The following is a 12,065-nucleotide window of genomic DNA, read 5'->3' as shown; positions in this document are numbered from 1 at the left end:
TAAAGACAATATATAAGCATGATTACACATAATAATAAAACAGCGTGATGATTATCAGTCAATTTACAACTCTGGATTATTGTAAAATGGAAAGTAATGTATTGACAATGATTATAGATTCTGGTGTGACCGTTCGGGTGGTAAATTGTTTAAATGGCTTGTTAGCAGAATTGTTCACAAGGCCCTAGAGAAGTTATTCAGTGAAAATAGGCTCTTCAAACTTGATTTAGAAGCAGTGGTTAGTGTTTTGTCCGTTTGGGGTACAGACAAGTTTGAAGTGCTTCCTTCCGGGTTTTTTGCTCCTTGTTGGCAGTAATCAGAACCCTGCAACACAGAGTTAATAATATGAGTGCTTTTGTTCCTGTGAGTGGTGAAAGTCAGTGTGTCCTGGCCTCATGTGACTCCTCAAACAACAGTTGTTACCACATGACCTCCGGTGACTCCAATGCTTTTCAACATCCGTTTTAACAGCCAGAAACACTTACCGACTAAGGGCCTTCAATGCTCTTGAAAATTCATGTGTCTCAGAAAGTTTCCTACTGGAAAGACATAATTTCACCCCCATCCTTTTTTTTTTGTCTCCGAAGAACAAAGTGACACTTGTAAAACCTCAGCCTTTGGGAACCCAGCTGCTCTCTGAAAAGTAAACTGTTTAAAAGATAGTCTCTTACATATTCTGGTTTGGAGGAATGAAACCTGAACTGGACCTCTGCCCGATGCAAATACTGCCTTGATGTTAACTCTATGAATTCAAGTCTCTCCAAATACCAATTTGAAAGAGGAGGTCAATGGCTTTCACAATAACCTCAATTATTTGTATAGATTTTCACTTGAGGTCTCGCTCTTTGTTACAGGCTCATGATTTATAATTGTTTTCTCTTTCTTTCTGTTTATCTCCTTTATCCTCAAGACTTTAAAGATGCCCTTGGGTTTGAAGTACTCGTGTCCGTCAGAGAGCACCTGGAAGCTTGCTGTTTCGTCCCTGCTTAGGGTTTTGTCTATTGGACTGCCGGTGGCACGCCAGCATGCCTCATCTGGGAAGTTCAACACCATGTGGCCTGAACTGGCCAATGCCTTTGAAGACTTTCTTTTTACCAAAAGGTATGGATTAGAAAGCTTTAACACCAAGTCTGCCTATATATAAATATATAATTGCATATGTACGAAGCTCATTATTTTTTTTTTTTTGCTTCTATAGCACATCCCCAGACAACCTGTCTATCCAGGAATTTCAGAAGAATGAAGCTGTGGATGTAGAGGTAAGATGTCAAGAGAGCTTTTGTTGATAAGAGCACTTACTAGTGTCGATATGATGTAAATAGAAGCATGGGATCTCCGCAGCAAAATTTTAACATTACGTCCTGCTGCTGCCTGCTATACCACCCCTCACCTGAAGGGTCCGTAGTAAATGTCGGTGTTATTTTGAACATTTATGAGCGGAAGGGCAAACTCTGGAGAAAGTCCAGACCCCATCCTCTGGCGTTCATATCTGAAAACGGCTATTGTTTTGTGAATTTATCTGATTTACTATTGTTCTATATTTTCATCATTTCAGGTAGTCCAGCTGATCAGCACAGAGATTTTACCTTTTGCCAATTTCATCCCCAAAGACTTTGTTGGCCAGATCATGACTATGTTAAATAAAGGTTCCATTCACTCTCAGTCTCCCTCGTTCACAGGTAAGATGTGACTTTGGCAGCTCAAATAATTGCCGCTATGTTGATAACTTGTATTCCTGCCATTACTGGGACACCAGGGAGGCAGCTATTGTTAAAGTCTTTGGCTCTGTTGCAAAATACCTCCCTCTGACTCAGAACCAAAAATGTGTTGAGGAATATAACAAACTTTATTTATATAGCACTTTTAAAAAACAGAGTAAAGTCTGTCCTGTCAGTATAAATCTCTCCAGAGAGTGGAATCTGCTTAATGTCTAAAAATGTAAATGTTCCCTCTTTCCTCAGAGGCAGAAATAGATGTGCGGATGAGGGAGGAGTTTTCCAAAGTGTGCTTTGAAACGCTGCTGCAGTTTTCCTTCAGCAACAAGGTGTCCACCCCGCAGGAGGGCTATATCTCTCGTATGGCGCTCTCTGTGCTCCTCAAGAGGTCCCAGGACGTCCTGCGGCGTTACGTGGAGAATGAGAGGCTGAGTGGACGCTGCCCCCTGCCCAGGTACACCTTTCCATATAACTGTGACACTGGTTACTGTAAGCGCCATGATTTAACACTAATATTTTGCAATGCTAAACAAAGATGATGAATCTTCATACATCCATCACTGGCCGACTTCTGTTTTGTCAACAACCCAAAACCACTGCACTCCTCTGTGATTCAGTGTTGGTTTAAGTCTTAACTGCAGCAGATTTTTTTCCTGAGACAGAGTTAAGTGATGACCAGAGGGAAATGGCAGCATTAGGACAGAACAGGAGATGATGGGGGTTGTTCATAAAATCACATAATTAGAGTATATATAGAGAAAATCATGGTTGCATTCTTAGTGTGAGTGTAGAGTGTAAAGCTTAGTATTCATGTGGGGTCTTTAAGAGTCAAAAATGAGATTTTCTGAAAGTCTCAATACTTTAAAGTATTATGTACTAGATTTCCAATGTATTCAGGTAGGTCTTCATTATGTTAATGTTCATTTAACCCTTTTCCATCATCCTTTCAAATTAGTCTATGTATAGTTTGTAATTACTCTCTGTGTGGTAGTTCTTTATTAATGACCCAGATATTAGCATTGTAATAAAGCATTGAATTGATGTCAGTACAATCAGCCTGGCTGTGGGAAAGACTGTTGATACCGAATGTATTGCCTGTAGTTTGAGAGATCATTTAACATATCAATGCTTATTCTCTACTCTGCTACTTCACCCTATCTTCAATGATGGGGAAGTATAACTAATTCTGAAGCTCAGATATTCCTTCTAATGTGTTGTACTTCACATTTGGTTCATTATGTCTTGAAAAGTCTTAAATTATTTTGCTTGTTGAAATAGAAATAACCCTGATTATACAAATAATATTTTTGTTCACATAAATCAGAAATCTTGTAATAACTGTGCTGGTCTTACTATGGGCAGATTCATTTTCAATTTTAATTACAACAGACCACTTTAATATAAATGTCATCTCTGAGATGTTAAATTATATTATATATTAAGTCATTATCTTATTTAGTTCATTGAATCATTTCATCAACATGCTTTTCTCTCTGTTCTTTTTTCTTGCTTGTCAAATCTAAATCCTCTGTCAGTTTCCTCAGACATCTTCGCGTCAGCTTTTACAAACTGATGATTCTCTTGTTCTTCCAAATGAATTCTGTCATTTCACTCATAAGAGTGTGTTAAAAATAAACAAAAAGAGATTTTGATGTTCACTCTCTTTGTTTTATTTACTGATGCCCTTGTAACATCTACAGTTTTTATAAATTATATCTTTGTTTTTTATTTTGCATTTTAGGCAACAAGTGACCGAGATCATCTTCGTCTTGAAAGCTATCAGCACTTTGATGGACTCACTTAAAAAGACACAGCCAGAAAATGGTGAGTATCAAACTGTGTCGAGGATTAAATAGAAATTGGATAAAGGAGACGCAAAGGGAAAAACTACAATTTTTAAAACCACAATAATACCAGCGCATCATATCATTGAGTTAAATGTGTCATAGTACAGTTGGGACTGTTTTTATTTCCAATCTGTGAAGAACTGTTTATATTTCCAGCGAGTTCAATTACAAGAAGTGATTTATTTATCCACAGTAGATTGGAAGGAGACGTGGGGAATTTACATTTCTGAAGATTCATTTCCATTCGCCTGTGGGAATTTCATTAAGGAAATGATTTCTTTGATTGCCTTCTGTCACCGTTCATATTCTCTTTCTTCCTCTCTCTCCCATCCCCGCTCCTCCTTTCTCTTTGTTGCTCCTCTTGTTCTGTGATTCTTTTGGTTACCCCCTGCAGTGGATGGCAACACGTGGGCTCAGGTAATTGCCCTGTACCCCACCCTGGTGGAGTGCATCACATGTTCCTCATCGGAGGTGAGCTTGGCCCTGAAAGAGGCCCTTGGGCCGTTTCAAGACTTTATGCAGCCCCCAGTCTCCAGGGTCCAGAACGGGGAGTCCTGACCAGGCTGGCTCTGAGCTCGTTGGTCCTTTTTTATTATGAAGAAGTCTTTGAATGTGTCTTCTCGACCCACGTGCTTCACAAGTGCACGGACATGAACTCCATGCGAGACCCATCTACGGTGACATGAAGCTACACATAGTGATGAGAGATCTGAGGTCCGCTCCCCGCCCTTCATATGCATCATTCTATGCTTCTCATGTGAGCTGATTATGCCTTTGCCCCCCCCCCCACTCTCATACAGACTGGCTGCGATCTTGTGTTAACTACAGAGATTTAAAAATAAATTGCAGTGTTGGCTCTGGGTGTGTGGTGGGGATGTTGATGAAAACAAAAAAAGACAAACCGGGCTATAATGATCGTAAAAATTAATATTTAGACTTTTGCAACATTTTCAACAGAGAGGATTTTATGCAAGACAACAAATCTAACTGTAACATTCCATGTCACCTTTAGCCAGCCATCTGAGAGGGGATGTACTCGTCTGTGTAAAATAAATGGGACAATTCTACAATCAGCTGTGTGCTGTGAGTGTGCTCAATTAGTGTGTGTTAAGTTCCTCAAGTACCACAAAAATGCATTAAAAACCTATTTATTCCAGACTGTCCTGATGAGAAAAGGATGAGTTTATATCGAGGTCCTGCCGATACATGCTCCCAAGCAATGGTGGGTCCATTTCAGCTGTCAATCATAATGTTAAACCCCATTTTTAAAGCATCAAATAACTAAATAAATGAAAACCAAACATACTAGCAGAATAACACGCGTCAATCTTGGGTAGCTGTCATGTCGTCTATCTTAATACAAAGTCTATGATTTGAATAATCAAATGATGATTTTTTTTTTTAAGTAAAACGCGTTTGTTGGATGCAGCTTCTCAAGCTTGATGATCTCCTGCTTTTTCTGGTCACACATGACCATAAACTGATTTCTGTTTGATATTTACATTACACTTTAGTCCCTGGGTCTTTATAGGTTATGGTGTAAATACTATACTATGGGGGGGGGGGTAATGGCCAGGTAAATGGTAAAAAAAAATCCACAAAGTAATATTGCAAGAATAAAGTTGTAATGATAAGACAATTAATTGTAGTTTTTGGCTTGTCATGTTAGAAGGGGATTATCTGAAGATTGGCCTACGCCTGCATTGGAATGAGGAATGTGCAGCGTCTCTCATAGTAATATCAAAGTGAAGATGATACAAGAAACAGTTTTTTTTTCTAAATAAAAGAAACACCCTTGGAGGAAGTTGCCTCTTTTGATAAGGAGGAAGTGTTTGGTAGTGGTTGACTGTGATGTGAGGGGGTTTCTCATGAAACAATGAGATGAGTTCAGGGGTTTCTTCCCAGAAGGGTGGAACTCCATCAAGCATGGGTTCTCTCTGCTGCTGATTTTCTACTTCCTTTTTTATCAAAATATTATGACTTCATATTAAGTACAAATCTATTTTTGAAATATTGTTATTTAAAATTATGACTTAATTCTCATAATATTGTTTTTGAAAATTGTCATTAAATAACTATAATACTATAATTACTTTTTTATTAAATTATGAATCCTTTCTTGTAATATCACAAATGTATAAATTTATATATCGCAACTGTATTCTGCTAATATTTCAACTTAAAGCGTTATGCCTTTTTTCCGATTTAATAATGACTTTATTCCCGGTAATATTGCGAATTTATTCTTGTAATAATATTATGGCTTCTTTTGTCATTAGATTGCGATCTACTCTCATAGTATAAAGATTTTATGCTGTTGATATTACGACCTTAATCTCGAAATCTCGATGCGTTTGTTCCTTTAATATGGCCCCTGTACTCCCTGGTGTGTGTAAGGACCCACCGGACCCTCCTCACGTCCCCCGGAGGCCCCCGGGCCGTGGTGTGCCCTCCTGCAGCGGGTCATATGAGGGGAGAGGGCTGGTTTGCACTGAAAAGAAAGGGAGGGTGACGGACGGAGGGAGAGAGAGAGAGGGGGGGGGGGGAAGGGGGAGGTCTGCTTGGGCGGGGTTTCCCTCATATTTTAAGTCTGCACAGAAGACGGAGTGAAGCGGGAGAAGGACGCACGGTCTCCGGCTGCCTGCCCCGGAGTGTAGCGGTCTCATGCGCAGCGTCATTTTTTTCTGCCGCTTCTTCCTCGGCCCTGCCCGCCGCCCTCCTCGCTGTGTGGCCAGACACTGGCTGAGGTAGTAGTTTGTGCTGTTGGTTGGGTTGTGACACTGCCCGCTATGGAGATGACTGCGCAAGCTACTGCCTTGCTAGTGCTGGTGCCCCCGCGTCCGCCGAGGAGAGGAGCGCCCGGCTCGCCGCGCTCTGAACACGGACTCTGCAGGTAACCCGCACCGCTGATGTAAAGACAACGCGAGACGGCGTAATGCTTTGCTTTTAAACGGGAAAAAAAAAAAAGGCCTGAACTGAAAGTGTTTCCGAACTGTATCGTGTGTCATGCTAATAAAACAATGACCCTGAGGCAGACGTGGACTTTCTTTGTACGCAGTTTGTATTTTTTGCACAGATCTAATGTGAGATTTTCGCCGGGTGGTTTCTCCGGCTCCCCCTTTAAGCCGTGTGCTCTCTTGCAGGGAGCATGTTATACGCAAGTTTGAACCATTTTGGTTTGCTCGTTTTCTGTTGAACACGCAGGAGGAAGTCTATATGTGCTTTTGGATTCGCGTAGTTTGCTCGCACCTCGGGCGCAGCTGGCTGCGTGGAGAGCATGTAGGTCAACGGTGCTGTTGCTATGAGGGAGAGGAGTGACGTGGCTCCTGCTGCTGCTGCCCACAGAACTATCCTACAATACATCTGCTCCCATGCACACAGGCTGCCTCTGTGCTGCGACTTCCTTTGTTGATAATGCTGCATACCATCACACACAGATATAGTGTGTGTGTGTGTGTGTGTGTGTGTGAGAGAGAGAGCCTGCTGCACCTATTCATCTCTGCTGGCCAGAGCTCAGACATTAATCTGTGCAGCGCTGTTGGTGCTGCTCACCCAATAATCTGATTATTATGCCAAATCTGGGTGATGTGTGTGTGTGTGTGTGTGTGTGTGTGTGTGTGTGTGTGTGTGTGTGTGTGTGTGTGTGTGTGTGTGTGTGTGTGTGTGTGTGTGTGTGTGTGTGTGTGTGTGTGTGTGTGTGTGTGTGTGTGTGTGTGTGTGTCTCAGTATTGGGAAGGCAGACAGACCACATGACTTGACCCCCCTGCTGAGTTCTCCAGCAGTGATGGCCTCTCTGGGGGAAGCGGGAGCACCGATGTGGGTCATGCACTGTGAGTTACCCCTTTAGGAATCCTCCCTCCGCCGCCCCAGCAGCATCTGGCGGCTCTGGTATCCCATTAGCCCGGCCTGTGGTGGTGAGGGGGGCTGCGGCCGGAATGGATAATGAGCTTTGATAGGCTGTGGGTGCCAGGCAGCGCCGGCTGGGTCGATGAAACCATGCCGAGGCTGCAGTCTTGAGTTCAGATCTGAGCACGCCGCTCCGGTCACTGACTGAGGATTGAATCCTGCGTTTGACCTTCTACAGATGTTCCCATGAAATATGTATGAGTTCGCACTTGATAGTGTGTTAGGCAGAGTTGGGTTTACTTCTTCCCACCAGCATTTGTTCAGATATTACACAATAAATCCTCCTGCTACTCACTGTAGAGAAAGGCGTGGGTTGAAAAGAAGTGAGTTCTTCCTTTTTTTTGTGCAGAAGAATCTTGACCGGTAAACAGACAGAAGGGACTTTTAGTTCTCCTCAAACTTTTTGAGCAGTCTGCATTGAATACATTCTAATCAGTATCTGTAAGCTCTCCAGCATCTAGGATAAAAACCAAACATCATTTATCATGTTGTGACAGTAAAGAGAGTCAGCCTATGGACCAGTGAGCAGAGCAGAGGCAGCCGGTGTCCTGCTCATCCATCTTGTGTCAGAGCGCTCATTTGAGCCGGGCGGCAGATAAATCAAACTGGAGGCAGCCAAAGCCCTGGAGCAGTAAATTAAAGCCCCCTGTGGAAAATCTGTCAGCTCACGTGGGGATCACAGCTGCACAGTTGGAGCCGCCGCACCTTTGTCCTGACAGGACGTCAAAACTCATGTCTGTGTGTGAGTACGTGTGTTTGGCTGCTTCTGTAATGCAGCAAGTTTAGGAACGAATAGATCACAGTTCTTCAACTGATGATTATGCCAAATTATTTTCTCAGTCGATCAATCAACACAGTGGCTGACAAACTCGAGGGAGAACCAGAAAACCAGGTTAGAAACCCAGGGACAGTGCCTTCGGGCATCAGGGGTCACTGAACGCCGCCATATGAAAATCATGTGAATCATGGTCACTGTGTGACCTTCTCGTCTCCACCCAGTTGAGCACCTATGGGAGATTTGGGACCAAAGTGTGAGACAGCGCTCTCCACCTCCATCATCAAAATGCCAAAAGGGTGCAGAGACATATCAGTACATGGTGTCCCAGCACCTCACTAAGACAATTTGTACTGAGTTCGCTCCGAATTCCTCAACCGTCCGTAGTTCGAAATATGATACACAAGAAAGTGTCTGTTGCATAGTGTGACATCATTCAAAGTGTTGCTTTGTGTAACTTACAGAAACTCGACTTTCACGTAGGACCAAGAAACTCAACAGATCAGGGTTAGATTAAGATTAAAATGCATTTATTAGTACCAAACACATACACAGGCACACTCATGCAGGTAAGGAAATTTACCCTCTGCTTCTAACCCATCTGGTGAAGGACACACCCAGCAGTGAGTGACCATGTACGGCGCCCGCGGAGCAGATGTTGGGGGAGTAAGGTGCCTTGCTCAGGGGCACTAGACAGGGTAGGGAGAATCCATTGGATTTTTGGACAGATCAATCCAGGTTTGTCTTTTTGTTGTTTCTCCGTGGAGTCGAACCAGAGAAGAACCAGAGACCTTTTCTGCCCATAGTCCAAGTTTCTGTCACTAGTCCACCGCCTCACCCTTGAGAAGCTGGATTAATATAATATAATCAGTTTTCACAGAAATCTAGATACATATTCTTTGAAATAATTGATCAATGGACTGTTGCAGCCAAAAAATAGAATCGTTTTTTGGTTTCATTTTTTTCAAATGTGATTTATCCTGTTTGGAGGTTTATGGGCAGAGGATGGCATGACTTGCTCTATGAGGAAACTCGGGATTTGTGAATATGAGTTCTGTAAATGAAATTTGATTGGTTGATTTTTTTCTTTGTCCTGCGTTAAACTAAACTAAATAACCTACTGGACCGTTGGTAAAATAAAGTCACATCTGCTTCCAAGAAATTGTGAAGGCGTTTTCTTTTTTGCACTCATCTAATAGACAAAATGGTTGACAGATAAACTGATCATGGAAATGTTAAGTGACAGAACTGCTACTGGATTTCAACAAACCATATGAGACATCTCTTCACTTAATCCTCAGCTGAAAAGAGGTTTGAAGGCTGTGGCCTCCGCTCTCCCATGTGGCACTGCAGTTAAGAGACGGCTCATCCTTCCAGTGCAAGAGATGAGTATCTCGCTGCCAGCCCACTCAGCATCTCCCTCAGATCAATCCACGGGTGGGGTGGGAGTGCTGCGACCTTGGAAAAGCAAGCCACCCACAGGAATGACAGTGTCATCACTGCCGTTGTCCAATCTGGACCCCCCCCCACACACACACACACTTGGGTGGAGAGTGAGAATGGAGTGCCAGATCAGTGCTTGCCTGACTGGAAGAAGGACCGGTGGGACCAGATGGTCCTTCAGCTCCTGCAGAGGACCCAGGGGTGTGAGACTCCTACAATAACACCTCATGATCCTGTGTTTAGAGCAGGTAGTGTGTGTTTGTGTGTGTTTTACATGCACATATTCTAATCGTCCAGGTTGATAGAAACCAAGAATTGAAAAATTCTACACGCAAGTTCTAAAAGGGATTATTTACAGTGGTAGACAGGATTAGTCAAACTTAGCTCTTGTAAAGATTCTAAAGATTCCACATTCAACAAAAAAAAAGAATGAGCTGTGGCTGAGGGGTAGAGCGGTCGTCCTTCAACCTGAAGGATGGTAGGTTGATCCCCAGTCTGACCCATTTGCATGCCGAAGTGTCCTCGGGCAAGATGTTGAACCCTGATTTGGCCCTCATAGAACAACAAAAGTGCTGTTAATAGATGCACTGCATGAATGTGTGTGTGAATGGGTGAATGTAAAACTATACTGTAAAGCGCTTTGAGTGGTCATCAAGACTAGAAAAGCGCTATATAAATACAAAACCATTTACCATTTACATCCAGAAAACCCCCAAAGTCCTCTTAAAGTCCCAGATTTCTTTCAGCTAGATCCATTAGTTGTTTTCTTGAGAAATTTGAGTAAATATCCCCAAAAATCAGTGTTAAAGAAATCGGGAATAACAATATCTGGATGGTAAACTAAATGGGTTCTTCCCACAACCCAGTCAACATCCTCTCAGCACATTTTGTGTAATCCTGCTCCCAAACAAAGGGTGAAAATATAGCCTCCAACACAAGACCAAGGTCAACTGAGTCAGAAATAACCTGGATATATGAACTTGTATTGTGTAGCAGTGCCTATTCATTGGTCTCTGGTTCAAACAGCCTCAGCGATGAGCCCTACGTCTACAGCCGATGTGGAAGTGGTTAAAAGTTCAATACCATCGATGTCCAACAGGGGCTGGCTCCATGGACTGCCATTCAAAAGAGACCAACTGTTCCCTTGAAATACTAAGTCGAGTTTAGTGTTCCATCTGAAAATACATTACAGTTTATCTGTCTGCTGTGAAAAGGCCATGTTTTACTTTTTATTGCCACCATTTCTGCATTTGTATGTTTGTTAGTTGTCAGGATTACGCAAAAACTACTCCACGGATTTACATTAAATGCAGTAGAGAGGTGGTGAATTATCCAAGAACAACCTGTTACCTTTTAGTGTGGATCTGGATCAAGGGGTAGATCAAACTTTATAAGAAAAAATTATATTTCTTCTTTTTCAACATTGAGAGATTGTATAATTTTTCACAATTTTCATTGATTTCTCCGATAATTTTTTGGAGTGGTGCATATTCAAATATAAATCTGGAATCTAATGAATTTAAATGTCGTTTCACCAGGAGACTTTTGGTCCTTGAAGAAAGTATGTGCCACTTTACTGAGGGCCATCCTAGTTCGCACTAATCAGATAGTGGATAGTGTTTGACGTAAAATGGTTGACTCAATTATAGCAACATGATTCAAATAATGTGAAACTAAACTAACATCTGCAGCTTTCAATTTTTAGTATTTCAGTTGAGTCCTGGGAAGAAACTAAATGTAGGCTTTTAGCTGCGGCACCCAAAAATAATCCAGCCGGTCCAGTGTTATCTTTCAAAGAAGGAAAAATATAAATCTTCAGGACACTGCAGCAAAGAGCACTAGAGAGTTGTCGAGTGTCAGAGGCCCAGCAGGTTCCTCTTTCCTTCTCACAACACCAGACTCTGGAATGCATCTCTTTTCCTTTTTATATACGATACCTCATCGCCTCGTGTCCTGAACTATACGACGGCTTAATTCTGCATTTGATTTACGTCTTTGTTCTCAGGAATGTGGTATCACATCACCAGGAAATCACTCCTCATTGTTCCACATCCATTCTAGGGAGAGAGCAGCTAAAAGTCAGGTTGAACATCTCGTGCAGTTCTTCTTTTTTTTCCCTGTTACTATCAGTTGTTCATTACTTAGGGCTGTATGTGCTCCAGTGTGGAATTACAGCCCCTCGCAGCAGCCTCCACCATGAAATCCTCTGTCAGGATATTCCATTGAACTGATACCCTTCATCCTTTATCCACATATTGCTTTGGGACTCACTTGACACAGTTTGTCTGACTGGTGTCGTCTTTATTCGATGTTGTTACTGGAGTTTGTCCCAGTTCAAGCACAGAGCTCCTACAAAATAAAAGTCCTCTTGCTTACAGG

General features: G+C 42.3%; 1 protein-coding gene across 2 annotated transcripts in view; it reads left to right on the top strand.

Moving 5' to 3' along the window:
• Nucleotides 1–4,635, top strand: part of mon2 (MON2 homolog, regulator of endosome-to-Golgi trafficking) — a 38,409-nt gene extending 33,774 nt beyond the window's left edge. For both annotated transcript variants that reach the window (XM_053426852.1, XM_053426853.1), the window contains 6 exons: nucleotides 911–1,101; nucleotides 1,199–1,259; nucleotides 1,556–1,679; nucleotides 1,962–2,169; nucleotides 3,457–3,539; nucleotides 3,957–4,635. In XM_053426852.1, the coding sequence (XP_053282827.1) occupies nucleotides 911–1,101; nucleotides 1,199–1,259; nucleotides 1,556–1,679; nucleotides 1,962–2,169; nucleotides 3,457–3,539; nucleotides 3,957–4,120 (831 nt within the window). In that variant the 3' untranslated portion in view covers nucleotides 4,121–4,635. The remainder of the gene's footprint in view (nucleotides 1–910; nucleotides 1,102–1,198; nucleotides 1,260–1,555; nucleotides 1,680–1,961; nucleotides 2,170–3,456; nucleotides 3,540–3,956) is intronic.
• The last annotated feature ends 7,430 nt before the right edge of the window (nucleotides 4,636–12,065 follow it).

The sequence above is a fragment of the Pleuronectes platessa genome, chromosome 7 (genome assembly GCF_947347685.1).
Source record: "Pleuronectes platessa chromosome 7, fPlePla1.1, whole genome shotgun sequence".
NCBI classification, from domain to species: domain Eukaryota; kingdom Metazoa; phylum Chordata; class Actinopteri; order Pleuronectiformes; family Pleuronectidae; genus Pleuronectes; species Pleuronectes platessa.
Note: the sequence above shows the minus strand (reverse complement) of the source record. Positions and strands in the feature narration are given on the sequence as shown.